Genomic DNA, 16341 nt, shown 5'->3' with positions numbered 1-16341 from the left:
GTCCATGCTAATCACTGCCCAGAATGGCTGGCTCACTGGCTGGTTGCCAGGCAGATAAATCTGCTGGGCCTTGATAATGGGTTAATGCATTGATATGTGTTCTATAGTTTACTGTACTGGTGCCATTTGAGTATAGTATCGGATGGATGAGGGATTTTTACATGTTAAGAGACAAAGCAAATATATATTGTTAGGTTATATTCAAAGTTTATTTGGGACAGTTTGTTCACTTTTTAAATTTGTGTAAACATAGTGGCTCTCCCACGAAACCTGAGAGTCGAGGAGACTATCGAGGGAATTTCCCCCTCTTCGAAAAACACAATAAAATATCTCTCCTATTTCGAGCCATATTGCGGATGTTGTTTCCATGTGTGACTGACTGACATACGTGTGTGTGTGTGTGATGGGGAATAGTCAGACTGGTAAGGACTTGATGTACGTGTCTCAGTAGTGTAGGCAGCTGCCATGTGTCCATCAAACAGGGCACATTCCCTGTGCTCCTCTGCGTCTGCTGAGCCACGGCCGGGCGAGTCTCACATACAGGGCAGTTGGGGTTTCCATCCAGGGTTCAGATTCTCTGGCCAGGGACCACACACACACCATCAAATTACTCAAGGCATGGAGGACACACACACGCCAGCTCTGGATTCCAGACAGACAGACAGACACCAGAGAAGCTCTCTTTAGGTGTTTATGAACTGTGATGAATTTCTATCTGGGCCATTTCTCTTTTATTCCCAACACTGGGTCTTCGACAGAGTCTGTCAGCATTCCAGTGTATGAAGTATGAAGGGACTCCGAGGGAGTAGTAGTCATCTTCCAGTTGTACCAAGTGAGGAATACTTGGAAAAAGCTCAACAGTTCATGCAGGCCGCACTTCGCTAATATCCCTTTGATCTAGAATGGCATGGCATGACGGCGATCTAAGGCTGTTGCCAGGCAGACTGGAGAGAGACATGTTGTAATCCCTCTCAACGGCCCATGTTCTGGGTGTGTGTAGAGTAGACGTTGTGCTCAGAGAAATAAGTGCCAGTTAATGGACTTGTGCTGTCCTGGAACCCAGGACTACCTAGAAAAAGGTGGCAATTGTTACTGAGTGGACTATTCTGGCTAAATAAATACATGAAATGAATGTCCTGCGTGGCTCTTTCCTAACTGGTTAAGATGAATCCATATTCTGTGAGAGAGCGAGTCGTTTGACACCGAGAGGCAGGCAAACATCAAATGGACACCACCTACAGTGGCTCTTGGTTTGTTCTCTTGCATATATCTGCTGCTGGAACACAGGCAACAAGGGCACAAGAGCTTTGCATCTTTGCTGTCCCATGTGGCTCAGTTGGTAGAGCATGGCACTTGCAACGCCAGGCATGTGGGTTCGATTCCCACGGGGGACCAGAACATTAAGCATGAAAATGTATTCACTCACTACTGTAAGTTGCTCAGGATAAGCAAGTCTGCTAAATTACTAAATTGTATTTTGTGACTGACTTTACAGAACGTGCAGGCTGGTAGATTTCAGGCCCCGAGGGGCAAGTTTCAAATCTGACAACAGCAAACTGGCCTTTCAGACAGGAAACCCATCCCATGAGCAGAACGTTTATCTGGGCTGGTGACTGCAGGGTCCATGACTTCTGGACTACTTTCATCATAAACAGGAGTTTTTTGTTTGTTTTTTTGTGTGCCATTTTTCTTTCAGCATCAGGGCTTTCTGTTAGTCAGACCTGGGTTGAAATGCTATTTGGGTTTGAAATCTTTCAAATACCTGAGCTTTGGCTTGTCTGGAGAGCCAGGTTTGGACGTTTCTATTGGTTTCATTGCAACAGGTAAGCTCAATCAAGCACAGCTAATGTGTCTGGTTACAAAGGACAAGTAAAGGTAGAATAATTGCAGCTGCTTTCACAGAAACGTTGTCAGAGTGAGATGAAATGCTCTCGGAAGCCAATAAGATCAAGCTGTTGTGTTCGTCCTTTTACCTTGGCTAATTTCCTTTTCAGATGTAAAATGGACGACATTATAGAGACATCATGATCTGGTATTACTGTAGCCCCTGACCATCCAAATTGCCCTTGTTTTCTTGAACAGTTCAGACACCCTATGTAATGTTCTGCGGCACTTCAATAGAGGAGAAAAAAATTGAACCAGCTAATTGAATTGCCAAGTATTATAGACTGTCTGCTTATCCTGGTTGCTGTGACAATAATCTACTTAATTCTGGCTTTAACAAGGCAAGAGGAGGGTGTTATTGCACTAATGATATTGAAACATGAGATAGCTGATGATTTTAGGGTTTATGTTACATACATTTACCATAAAAAATAACTGGATGAATAATTCGGAATAGTTTCTTAATACAATCAAACCCAACCTGCAAAGGTCTTGCTGTCTCTCTAAGGAGTAACAGTCATCAGTACTGCTCTGACTTCAAAGTCTGGGAGCTTACCTGAGAGCGCACAATGCTCTATTCCCTTATCATGCTGTCTGGCAATAGTGAATAATTGTGCTGGAAAGTGACTTCCTGCTCAGGTCCTCCATTCATTCAAACCTCTTAAGTCGCTACCTCGGTACATGTGTATACTGTAGGTCTAGTGAAGAGCAAGGACAAATTAGCAGGGTCATTCTGTTCAGAGGAAGGGCAAAGATTTAGCTAACTGTTTTTCCTGGAACCGATTGGTAGTAATGGCAGAATAATGGCAGCTGGTTTCACAAACGTTTTCAAAGTGAGATGAAATGCACTCGGAGGCCAGTAAGATCGAGCTGTTGATTTAGTCCTTTACCTCAGCTCTTTTCCTTCTCTTTGGATATCAGAAGGAAGACATTATGAAGACCTCTTCTGATCTGTACAAATGTTACGTAACCCTGGGTGGATTTAAGATGACCAGGATTACATTTGTTAGTTGGAGTGTGTCATTTTAACTTTTAAAACCTTGTTTATACATACCAAAAGCTTGATCAGCCTGCTCATCATTTTGAGGCTGCAGAAGAAGAAATTAGAGGTGGGGTAATAATACATGTATAGTAAAAGGGTCCCAGCTGTGTTTATGTATCATATGTAAAACATGCATGCTATGCAAATCCCCTAGGGATAAGGGGATTCCTCTATACTCAAATAGAGTAGTATTTGTATTTATTAAGGATCCCCATTAGCTGCTGCCAAGGCAGCAGCTACACTTCATGGGGTCCAAACAAGATTAAGGGTATTACATAAAAATACATTAAACGGTACGTCATACAACACATTATTACACCACTACTCTACCACTACAGAACTACAGTACCTATGTTCCTCTTTGTGGAACTTAACCAGTAGTCCAGGTGCGATAGACTTCTTCCCATCTTAGCTACTGCCCTTGAACAGGCAGTTAACCCACTGTTCCTAGGCCGTCATTGAAAATAAGAATTTGTTCTTAACTGACTTGCCTAGTAAAATAAAGGTAAAAAAAAAAAAAATCTATGTTTTTTACCAAAACAGTTTACGATCCAGGATTACTCCAAGCAGTTTAGTCTCTTCAACTTGCTCAATTTCTACATTTTAGTTATTAGAAGCTTTAGTTGAGGTTTAGTGAATGGTTTTGTCCCAAATACAATGCTTTTAGTTTACAAATATTTAGGACTAGCTTATTACTTGCATTTCTTAAACTGACTGCATCTCTTTGTTAAGCGTTGCAGTGATTTCACTTGCTGTGGTAGCTGATGTCTATGAGGTGGACTCATCAGCATACATAGTCATACAGGCTTTACTCAGTGGCAGGTCATGAGTAAAAAAAGAAAAGAAAAAGTCAGGGACCTAGACAGCTGCCCTGGGGTATGCCCGACTCTACCTGGATTAGGTTGGAGAGGCTTCCATTAAAGAACACCGTCTGTGTTTTGTTATACAAGTACCTCTCAATCCACAATATAGCAGAGGATGTAAAGCTATAACACAAAACGTTTTTTCAGCAGCAGACTATAATCGGTAATGTCAAAAGCAGTTGAGTGCTCTTCCCTATAAGCGTGATGACAGTCAGTTTTTATTTTGTTTACTGTGAAATAACGTTGTATCTGGTCAAACACAATTATTATTATTAGCTAGAGGAGCTCCACTTTAACCCAGGTCTCCATAACCAGGGTTAACCAGGGCATTATTGTAGAAGATATCATTTGTTCTGAATAATTTAGCTGTATCTGGCCAAACAACTTTTTTTAAATAAATGCATGTCTTCTCTTCTGTCCACAGATCCACCATGCGCTGAGTGTTGAGGACAACCTGCTGCAGCCGTGCAGGAAGCTCCTAGCCTTTGCTGGATGTGTGTGTCTCAGGGTGACATGCCCGGCTCAGCCTAGGTACGTGTACCGTGCCAGCTCCCAGAGGACCTCAGTGTATGCCCATCTGACCGGGGCCCTGTTGGAGGCCACCGCCGCCCTCGGGGCCCGAAGCACTCTGCCCAGTGTAACCGTTGGCTCCACTGGACACGCCATGCTCAAAGGTAAGAATGTGTGTGTGTGTGTTATAGGAGGCTAGTGCATGTATGTATGTATGTATGTATGTATGTATGTATGTATGTATGTATGTATGTATGTATGTATGTATGTATGTATGTATCTTTACTACCGTTCAAAAGTTTGGGGTCACTTAGAAATGTCCTTGTTTTTTTAAATAAAAGCCCCCAAAAAATTCCATTTTGAAATAACATCAAATTTTTCAGAAATATAGTGTAGACATTGTTAATGTTGTAAATCACTATTGTAGCTGGAAATGGCAGATTTTTTAATGGAATATCTACATAGGCGTACAGAGTCCCATTATGAGCAACCATCACTCCTGCGGAGTTCCTCTGTCCAGTGTCTGTGTTCTTTTGTGTCTGTGTTCTTCTGTCCAGTGTCTGTGCTTTTATTTGCCAGTCTGAGGTATGGCTTTTTCTTTGCCACTCTGCCTAATAGGCCAGCATCCCGGAGTCACCTCTTCACTGTTGACGGGGGTACTATTTAACTTCTTGCGTCGAGCCATCCCGGATCCGGGATCGTGAATACAGCCTCAAGCTCATTACCATAACGCAACGTTAACTATTCATGAAAATCGCAAATGAAATGAAATAAATATGCTAGCTCTCAAGCTTAGCCTTTTGTTAACAACACTGTCATCTCAGATTTTCAAAAATATGCTTCTCAACCATAGCAAAACAAGCATTTGTGTAACAGCATTTAGCGTTAGCATAGCATTTAGCGTTAGCATTCAGCAGGCAACATTTTCACAAAAACCAGAAAACCATTCAAATAAAATCATTTACCTTTGAAGAACTTCTGATGTTTTCAATGAGGAGACTCAGTTAGATAGCAAATGTTCAGTTTTTCCTGAAAGATTATTTGTTTAGGAGAAATCGCTCCATTTTCTGCGTCACGTTTAGCTAATAAAAAAAAATGTATCCAGGATTGTGTAAATCTATCAGCAAGCTCATTAGCATAACAGAACGTTAACTATTCATGAAAATCGCAAATGAAATGAAATCAATATGCTAGCTCTCAAGCTTAGCCTTTTGTTAACAACACTGTCATCTCAGATTTTCAAAAAAATATGCTTCTCAACCATAGCAGAACAAGCATTTGTGTAACAGTATTGATAGCTAGCGTTAGCATTTAGCGTTAGCATTTAGCGTTAGCATTCAGCAGGCAACATTTTCACAAAAACCAGAAAACCATTCAAATAAAATCATTTACCTTTGAAGAACTTCGGATGTTTTCAATGAGGAGACTCCGTTAGATAGCAAATGTTCAGTTTTTCCTGAAAGATTATTTGTGCAGGAGAAATCGGTCCGTTTTCTGCGTCATGTTTGGCTACCAAAAAAAAACGAAAATTAATTCATCCAAACGCCAAACTTTCTTCCACATTAACTCCATAATATCGACTGAAACATGGTAAACGTTGTTTAGAATCAATCCTCAAGGTGTTTTTCACATATCTCTTCATGATATATCATTTCTGGAAGTCTCCTCTCTGTCTCAATCACATGGATGAATGCGAGCAGCTTGGAGATTACGCAACAATTTCAACAAAGGACACCGGGCGGACCCCTGGTAAATGTAGTCTCTTATGGCCAATCTTCCAATGATATGCCTACAAATACGTCACAATGCTGCAGACAACTTGGAGAAACGATAGAAAGGGCAGGCTAATTCGTGGCGCTTTCACAGCCATAGCCCTGGGGCGGCAGGGTAGCCTAGTGGTTAGAGCGTTGGACTAGTAACCGGAAGGTTGCAAGTTCAAACCCCCGAACTGACAAGGTTCAAATCTGTCGTTCTGCCCCTGAACAGGCAGTTAACCCACTGTTCCTAGGCCGTCATTGAAAATAAGAATTTGTTCTTAACTGACTTGCCTAGTTAAATAAAGGTAAAATAAAAAATAAATATAAGGAGACAATGAAAAACAGAGCGTCAAAAATCCTGCTCATTTCCTGTTTGAAGTTTCATCTTGGTTTCGCCTGTAGCATCAGTTCTGGGGCACTAACAGATAATATCTTTGCAGTTTTGGAAACGGTAGAGTGTTTTCTTTCCAAAGCTGCCAATTATATGCATAGTCGAGCATCTTTTCGTGACAAAATATTGCGCTTAAAACGGGCACGTTTTTTAATCCAATAATGACATAGCGCCCCCATAGGTTGAAGAGGTTAATGAAGCTGTCAGTTGAGGACTTGTGAGGCGTCTGTTTCTCAAACTAGACACTTTAATGTACTTAATGTCCTCTTGCTCAGTTATGCTCCCACTCCTCTTTTTATTCTGATTAGAGCCAGTTTGCGCTGTTCTGTGAAGGGAGTAGTACACAGCCTTGTACGAGCTCCTCAGTTTCTTGGCAATTTCTAGCATTGAATAGCCTTAATTTCTCAGAACAAGAATAGACTGATGAGTTTCAGAAGAATGTGCTTTGATTTTGGCCATTTTGAGCCTGTAATCGAACCCACAAATCCTGTTGCTCAACTAGTCTAAAGAAGGACAGTTTTATTGCTTCTTTAATGATCACAACAGTTTTCAGCTGTGCTAACATAATTGCAAAAGGGTTTTCCAATGATCAATTAGCCTTTTAAAATTATAAACTTGGATTAGCTAACACAACGTGCCATTGGAACCCAGGAGTGATGGTTGCTGATAATGAGCCTCTGTACTAGAGGTCGACCGATTAATCGGAATGGCCGATTTAATTAGGGCAGATTTCATAACAATCGGAAATCGGTATTTTTGGACACCGATTTGGCCGATTTAAAAAATAAATACATTTTGAACACCTTTAATTATCCTTTATTTAACTAGGCAAGTCAGTTAAGAACACATTCTTATTTTCAATGACGGCCTAGGAACAGTGGGTTAACTGCCTTGTTCAGGGGCAGAACGACAGATTTTTACCTTGTCAGCTCAAGGATTCAATCTTGCAACCTTAGTTAACTAGTAACATTGCCTGTTACGCGAATGCAGTAAGCCAAGGTAAGTTGCTAGCTAGCATTAAACTTATCTTATAAAAAACAATCAATCAATCATAATCACTCGTTAACTACACATGGTTGTTGATATTACTATTTTATCTAGCGTGTCCTGCGTTGCATATAATCAATGCGGTGCATATTCATGAAAAAGGACTGTCGTTGCTCCAATGTGTACATAACCATAAACATCAATGCCTTTCTTAAAATCAATACACAAAAGTATATATTTTTAAACCTGCATATTTAGCTAAAATAAATCCAGGTTTGCACCACCCGTTAGATAAAATACGGAACAGTTCCGTATTTCACTAAAATAATAAATGTCTTGTTTTCAAGATGAGAGTTTCCGGATTCGACCATATTAATGACCTAAGGCTCGTATTTCTGTGTGTTATAATTACGTCTATGATTTGATAGAGCAGTCTGACTGAGCGGTGGTAGGCACCAGCAGGCTCGTAAGCATTCATTCAAATAGCACTTTCGTGCGGTTTGCCAGTAGCTCGTCGCTGTTCTTCAAGCATTGCGCTGTTTATGACTTCAAGCCTATCAACTCCCGAGATTAGGCTGGTGTAACTGAAGTGAAATGGCTAGCTAGTTAGCGGGGTGCGCGCTAATAGCGTTTCAAACGTCACTTGCTCTGAGACTTGGAGTGGTTGTTCCACTTGCTCTGCATGGGTAACGCTGCTTCGAGGGTGGCTGTTGTCGATGTGTTCCTGGTTCGAGCCCAGGTAGGAGCGAGGAGAGGGATGGAAGCTATACTGTTACACTGGCAATACTAAAGTGCCTATAAGAACATCCAATAGTCAAAGGTTAATGAAATACAAATGGTATAGAGAGAAATAGTCCTCTAATTCCTATAATAACTACAACCTAAAACGTCTTGCCTGGGAATATTGAAGACTCATGTTAAAAGGAACCACCAGCTTTCATATGTTCTCATGTTCTGAGCAAGGAACTTAAACGTTAGCTTTCTTACATGGCACATATTGCACTTTTACTTTCTTCTCCAACACTTTGTTTTTGCATTATTTAAACCAAATTGAACATGTTTCATTATTTATTTGAGGCTAAATAGATTTTATTTATGTATTATATTAAGTTAAAATAAGTGTTCATTCAGTATTGTTGTAATTGTCATTATTACAAATACATTTTAAAATTCGGCCGATTTAATCGGCATTGGGGTTTTTGTCCTCCAATAATCGGTATCGGTATCGGCGTGGAAAAATCATAATCGGTCGACCTCAATTCTGTACGCCTATGTACAATTGAAGTCGGAAGTTTACATACACTTATGCTGGAGTCATTAACTCGTTTTTCAACCACTCCACACATTTCTTGTTAACAAACTATAGTTTTGGCAAGTCGGTTAGGACATCTACTTTGTGCATGACACAAGTAATTTTTCCAACAGTTGTTTACAGACAGATTATTTCACTTATAATTCACTGTATTACAATTCCATTGGGTCAGAAGTTTACATACACTAAGTTGACTGTGCCTTTAAACAGCTTAGAAAACTCCAGAAAAGTATGTCATGGCTTTAGAAGCTTCTGACATTATTTGAGTCAATTGGAGTTATACCTGTGGATGTATTTCAAGGCCTACCTTCATACTCAGTGCCTCTTTGCTTGACATCATGGGGAAATCTCAATAAATCAGCCAAAAAAATTGTAGACCTCCACAAGTCTGATTCATCCTTGGGAGTAATTTCCAAACGGTGTTCAAAATGTATTTATTTTTCCAAAAATATAACTTTGGCCAGAACAGCCGAAGAACACCATCCCAACCGTGAAGCACGGGGGTGGTAGCATCATGTTGTGAGGTTGCTTTGCTGGAGGAGGGACTGATGCACGTCACAAAATAGATAGTTTTCCTTCCTCGTGATGCTATGTGGATATATTGAAGCAATATCTCAAGACATCAGTCAGTGGGTTAAAGCTTGGTCGCAAATGGGTCTTCCAAATGGACAATGACCCCAAGCATGCTTCCAAAGTTGTGGCAAAATGGCTTAAGGACAGCAAAGTCAAGGTATTGGAGTGGCCATCACAAAGCCCTGACCTCAATCCTATATGGGCAGAACTGAAAAAGCGGGAGCGAGCAAGGTGGCCGACAAACCTGACTCCGTTATTCCAGCTCTGTCAGGAGGAATGGGCCAACATTCACCCAACTTACTGTGGGAAGCTTGTGAAAGGCTACCCAAAAGGTTTGACCCAAGTTAAACAATTTAAAGGTAATGCTACCAAATACTAATTGAGTGTATGTAAACATCTGACCCACTGGGAATGTGATGAAATCATAAATCATAATTTCACATTCTTAAAATAAAGTGGTGATCCTAACTTGACCTAAAACATGGAATTTTTACTTGTATTAAATGTCAGGAATTGTGAAAAACTGAGTTTACATGTATTTGGCTAAGGTGTATGTAAACTTACGACTTCAACTGTAGATATTCCATTAAAAATCTGCTGTTTCCAGCTCCAATAGTCATTTACAACATTAACAATGTCTACACTGTATTTCTGATCAATTTGATGGTATTTTAATGGACAAAAAACTTGCACTTCTTTCAAAAAGAAGGAAATATACAATACAGGGTATGTGTGTGTGATCAGCCAATGTTCTGTTAAATCTGAGAAGGTCCCTCAGAAGGGCCCAGAAGTCCCTCTGTGGTTTGTGTCCTCATAATAATGCAGCATACTGACTACTACAATTACACTAAACCTTTTTTGGATGCATCTTGTACCACACATAGTTTATAGCAGTTTAACAGAAAGTGGTCTGAACTTCAGATTACCTAGGTAGAACTTCAATTGGCTTGTATTTCTGTCTGACTTCGCTCTCTGTCCCCGCTCGTGTTCCAGAAGGGAAGGTCTGTGTGTTCCTGTGGGTTGCTCCTGATATTTGAACTGCAGTTTAATAGAATAGAAGAGGTTCTCATTAGTCATGTATTCCCCAGTGATCTGCTCTCTTATTTTTCCCACATGCTGGCTAGCTCAGGTCTGGCCGCATCGGGCCATGTGAGAGAGGACATGTCTGTCTGTCTGTCTAACCTAGGCCAGGCACTCGGCACGTTGGGCCCTGTGGTCGTATATAATTTGTTGTTTTAGACTTACCCAATACTTGTGAAGCCTGTGAATCACTAAAAAGCCTACTCGTTAATTGAGCTATTTCTAGCACCTTATCACTAACTTAAGGCCTGGAGCATTCAGAACTGTTCACATCTTATGTTCTCTAAAGTTCTTTATTTGTTAGTGGGGGTTTTCCAACGATGTTATTCAGAGATATTAGATATCAATCCTTGTGTTGATGAGACTGATGGTGCCAACTAATGAGAAAAACAACCCACGCTAATCTATTCACTCTCCCTAGTTTAGCTAAGTGCCTGCAGTGAGTCACGCTGAGGTTCAACTCTGCACCTCGTCCAAATCAGAAAAGCTAGAAAATTAAAAACGCAATATGCACTTCAAAGATGGCTGCTTTTCTCCTTTGATTAGCACAAGTACTTTATTTCCCCTTTCTCCCTGATTGTCTCCTGGTCTAATCTGATGTTGGCTGACGTCTGCCTTCTTTCTGGCTGGCCCACACCCTCTCTGTGTCTCTTTGTGTCTCTCGCGAGAGTCTCTCGTCCTGTCTCGCTGTCTCTCTCTCACGCTCTACAATGATGATTTCACCTTGAAGTCTCCCGTGGGCCTGTCTAGCACGATGATGTAACACCCACACACACAAAGAGTGAGCTCTGTAAGCTTATCCCCCCTCTGGCTTGGACGAAAATCCTGCTGGACAGAGGCCAGGTGACAGGCCGTCTGATGCGGCTTTGACACATTGAGTCACTAGCCCCCTCGCCATCCCTGCCGTCCAAATATTAATTGCAGGAGCATTCCTTTGTTATAGAGTCCGGGAAGGCGTACCGCATTCGTTCAATACCAGAACTGAAAGCCGATAGAGCCCTTTGTAGGACTTGATTGAGATGCCGGTAGCTGTCGTGCGAGGTTGGATTGAGGTGGTAAATGGGGAGAAAGAGACCCCCGATGTTAGGCTATGCTATGGACTGCAGAATGTATTCACCCAGCAGGTTTAGAACCTATAGCAGTTTACTCCAGTACTTCTCTTATTCGCACAGTATGATCCACAGGAAAGGTTTTGAGTCAAAGCCCACAGAATACATGTAGACTCTACCTGCCTCGGTTTTGATTTGCAGACCCGGTTCTGATAACTAAGAGCATTTGGCCGAAGCACATCCGTCGCCTTTGATATACAGATTGATGATGATCTCTATATACGGCAGTCTCCCTCAGGAGTCCAGTTGATGTTTTCCTCTGTGGAAGAGTCTTTTCATAATAGAATGTCAGTCAGGGGTTTGTGTTGTTTGTAAGTGGAGGCTGAGTGTGGTTGGGACTGTACCATACACAGTGGATGAGTCCATCACCACCTAGCGATCTCGTTCTCATCTCTGGAATATGAAAAACATTGTATTAACCCTTTCTTCAAAGGGTGAGGTCAGTGAGGCTTGTTTTGGGATCCACCCGTCTTCTCCTCTTCCTGGCCTTCTTCCAATTGGCTACATACTGTTACTGTCATGTTCCCTTCAGTACATTGTCACTGATGTTAAAATGCTGTTGTAGCCTTCCAGCCAAGAGCAGTGTTCCTGCGAATATCTACTGTAATAAGTAGAGAACAGATACAGTGAGGTGTAGATGGCTATTGAGCGACTTATTTAGAGATGGGAACCATCTCATTTTATGACTGGCATTTGTGAAGGCTTAGGACTTTAATAGAATCATTCTAGATCATTCCAAATGATCAGAAGCATTCTAAAACTTGATAAAAGGCGTTTCAAAGTTAGGCGTTCAGAGGCACGCCGATGACCGAGAGACTCGGTGACGTCAGTGCTGTATGTCGCAACCACCCTCGTCGTTATTGTTATGAGGGTTGAGGGCGACATACTGGCAGCTGCAAAGGCAAATAGCGGCTTCAGAAAAATGCTGACTGGAATAGCCAGGTCAAGATCAGGTCAAAGTACAGCGAGATCCACCAGTATGCTAGAATGAAAAGCGCTTGTTTTGTCTGAAGTGCAGATCCACATGGCGAGAGGTTAGAGAGGCTGCTTGTCAGCCCAGGTTGTCAGCAAGCGGTGTATATGTTGAACTGCTTGTGGACAAAAAGCAGGTGCGGGTTAAACAATGAAGCCTTTCCTTCTCTTTTGAGGAGTCATGATATGAAAAGCCATGTTCAGTTTTTTTTGTTTGTGTACTGAATAGGGTGAAGCTTGAAGTCTTTTGTCTTACAGATCATATTGTCTAAATGTTGTTTTAAATGACTCATTTCAGGGAAATACTGTTTGACTTCCTCCCAACAGGCTGTTGATATACATTGTGTGTTTGAACCATATATTTGGCGACATGGCGGGGGAAGGCTCCAGTTTTTAAGGCTGTCAATGATGTATGACCTCATGCCTTACAGAGATGACATCACAGGTCCCAGAGTGGTGGGGGAAAAAAACAAAAAACCTGGGGCCAAGAGTTTTTTTCCTTCTCTGGTAGTCAATCCAGGTAAAACTGGACCTTATATGGTATGAAGGTGTTTATCAGTTGGTAAAAGTTGTAATATGGGCTATGATGGGACCAGTGTTTCTGTCATCCGGTCACATGGTTTGAAAAACTCTCCTGGAAAAACTCCTGGGTTTGGGGAGGATAAAAACCCTGTCAAACTGCGGCAACCTGTACTTGTTTCACATCAATTCATATGGATTGTTTTTTTAAAAGCTAGACTAACAGGGAGAGGGTTTTCCTCTGCACAGACAGCCAGCATGATTGGACAATGGCACTCACCAGGCTGAGCTTGCGTCATGCAGGTTTGCATTGTGTAGGCCTGCCCTTTGCAACTGTAGGCCTAATAAAATAATTATCTCAGTCTGTCAGCTATTGTGTTTATTGAGTAATTCAAGTTTACTCTTAACACAAATAACTGGGCTATAAATACTTAATGTTAGTGCTTTGTTTACCCTGGCCAGAGGGACAGAGAGTAGTAATGTGAATGATGTGTTTTCAGTGGCGTATTGCAAGGCAACATGCAAGGTCCCCACCCAAAGTAATAAATACATTGTATATTCATTTATTTTGCCGTTGTGAAAACAGCTAACTGCGGGGGATGTGTGGTTGTCACGCTTGCTAAATAAATAAGCTACCAGAGGAAAGTGGAGAGCGCGAGTTCCTTAAATCGGATTTCTCAAGACATACACAGAGCCTGCAGCAGCACTCCGATGTGTAGGACAGAGAAATTGTGCGTGAGTTGACCAATCATGAGGGAATTTGTTTAAGAAAACAAAAGAAACACACGTTGCGCCATTTTTTAACACGTTAGCATCTATATTTTTTTATTAAACTAAATCAGAAAAGGTGAGGCGCTGCCCCACCTAAGTGAAAAGTGCTGCGGAAAATGCCAGCTTACCACATGTATTCTGGCAGCACTGAGTATTACCTTGATATTCTGTTAGTCAGACTTAAATATTCCTTTGGACTGGGGAGTGACTAAGCTTTATCCGAATATATTTATCTGAAAACCATTTTACAACCGCCAGTAAATCAATGGTACACTCCTTTTCTCTGAGATTTCCCTCCACTTTGTAATGAGTCATATTTGGCTCCTAGACTACATGTTTAGATACTTGACTCCCCCTCTGTGCAGGGACATGTATAGCCTTCATGTGTATGTAAACTGACCTCACAGAGAGGAGCTGGGGGAGGGAGGAGTGTTGGGGCTATCGGTGTCTCTCTGTGTGGGGTGTTCTAGCTGGAGGTGGGGGGCTGGCTGCTGGCGCATGGCTGTGAGATTTGTAGAGTGTCAGCTCGGGGAGCAGCAGAGCAACGAGAGCTGGAGAGCAGCTGGCACTCCTGATGTGGACAAGTGCACCTCGCCGGTGCTGCGTGAACAACCACGGAGCTAACAGTAACGACAGTGCTGCTCCCGCTGTCCGCAGCTCAGCCATGAAGCACTCCCACAGGATGGACTTCAAGCTCATCAGTAAGTGGGCTTTAAATGAAAACGTCTAGAGACAAAATATTCAGTGCTGTAGTCCTATGGAATGTACTATACTGTGAGTGTGTGGAGTATGCTGTGAGTGTATGGACTATACTGTGAGTGTGGACTGTACTGTGAGTGTGTGGACTATACTATGACTGTACTTGGGGTGTGTGGACTGTACTGGGGGTGTGTGGACTGTACTGGGGGTGTGTGGACTGTACTGTGGGTGTGTGGACTGTACTAGGGGTGTGTGGACTGTACTAGGGGTGTGTGGACTGTACTGGGGGTGTGTGGACTGTACTGGGGGTGTGTGGACTGTACTAGGGGTGTGTGGACTGTTCTGGGGGTGTGTGGACTATACTAGGGGTGTGTGGACTGTACTGTGGGTGTGTGGACTGTACTAGGGGTGTGTGGACTGTACTAGGGGTGTGTGGACTGTACTGGGGGTGTGGGACTGTACTGGGGGTGTGTGGACTGTACTAGGGGTGTGTGGACTGTTCTGGGGGTGTGTGGACTGTACTAGGGGTGTGTGGACTGTACTGTGGGTGTGTGGACTGTACTAGGGGTGTGTGGACTGTACTAGGGGTGTGGACTGTACTGGGGGTGTGTGGACTGTACTGGGGGTGTGTGGACTGTACTAGGGGTGTGTGGACTGTTCTGGGGGTGTGTGGACTATACTGTGACTGTACTGTGTGTGGACTGTACTGGGGGTGTGTGGACTGTACTGGGGGTGTGTGGACTGTACTGGGGTGTGTGGACTGTACTAGGGGTGTGTGGACTGTACTAGGGGTGTGTGGACTGTACTGGGGGTGTGTGGACTGTACTGTGGGTGTGTGGACTGTACTGGGGGTGTGTGGACTGTACTGTGGGTGTGTGGACTGTACTGGGGGTGTGTGGACTGTACTAGGGGTGTGTGGACTGTACTGTGGGTGTGTGGACTGCACTGGGGGTGTGTGGACTGCACTGGGGGTGTGTGGACTGTTCTGGGGGTGTGTGGACTATACTGTGACTGTACTGTGTGTGCGTGGACTACTGTGAGTGTGTGGACTATACTGTGAGTGTGGACTATACTGTGACTGTACTGTGTGTGTGAGGACTATACTGTGAGTGTGTGGACTATACTGTGAGTGTGTGGACTGTACTGTGTGTGTGGACTGTACTGTGTGTGTGGACTATACTGTGAGTGTGTGGACTATACTGTGAGTGTGTGGACTGTACTGTGAGAGTGTGGAGTATACTGTGAGAGTGTGGAGTATATTGTGAGAGTGGAGTATACTGTGAGAGTGTGGAGTATACTGTGACTGTACTGCGAGTGTGGAGTATACTGTGACTGTACTGTGAGTGTGGAGTATACTGTGAGAGTGTGGAGTATACTGTGAGAGTGTGGAGTATACTGTGACTGTAATGTGAGTGTGGAGTATACTGTGAGAGTGTGGAGTATACTGTGAGAGTGTGGAGTATATTGTGAGAGTGTGGAGTATACTGTGACTGTACTGCGAGTGTGGAGTATACTGTGACTGTACTGTGAGTGTGGACTATACTGTGACTACTGTGAGTGTGGAGTATACTGTGAGAGTGTGGAGTATATTGTGAGAGTGTGGAGTATACTGTGACTGTACTGCGAGTGTGGAGTATACTGTGACTGTACTGTGAGTGTGTGGAGTATACTGTGAGTGTGTACTATACTGTGAGTGTGGAGTATACTGTGACTATACTGTGAGTGTGTGGAGGCTCTTTTCACCCAACAGTAAGCTATCTGCCTGCACCTTTGCAGCCTTCTCAAGTGTGTGTGATTAGATTTCTTCAGTTTCTATAGCTAGCCTACTCCTGTGGGTTGTCACTTGTCTCCACAGAGTTTCTGTCTCCAGAG

The 16341-nt window shown here is 42.8% G+C and overlaps 1 protein-coding gene across 8 annotated transcripts in view; it reads left to right on the top strand.

The window, feature by feature from the left end:
- Positions 1-16341, top strand: part of LOC115106375 (1-phosphatidylinositol 4,5-bisphosphate phosphodiesterase epsilon-1-like) — a 92993-nt gene that overhangs the window by 46820 nt on the left and 29832 nt on the right. For 7 of the 8 annotated variants that reach the window (XM_029629044.2, XM_029629041.2, XM_029629042.2 and 4 more), the window contains exon 4: positions 4214-4463. In XM_029629044.2, the coding sequence (XP_029484904.1) occupies positions 4214-4463 (250 nt within the window). Of the gene's footprint in view, positions 1-4213; positions 4464-14218; positions 14472-16341 lie in introns of those variants that run through there. The other variant, XM_029629048.2, reaches the window with a different exon arrangement.

The sequence above is a fragment of the Oncorhynchus nerka genome, linkage group LG23 (assembly GCF_034236695.1).
Source record: "Oncorhynchus nerka isolate Pitt River linkage group LG23, Oner_Uvic_2.0, whole genome shotgun sequence".
Classification (NCBI taxonomy): Eukaryota; Metazoa; Chordata; class Actinopteri; order Salmoniformes; family Salmonidae; genus Oncorhynchus; species Oncorhynchus nerka.
This window is presented reverse-complemented; position numbering and strand designations above follow the sequence as displayed.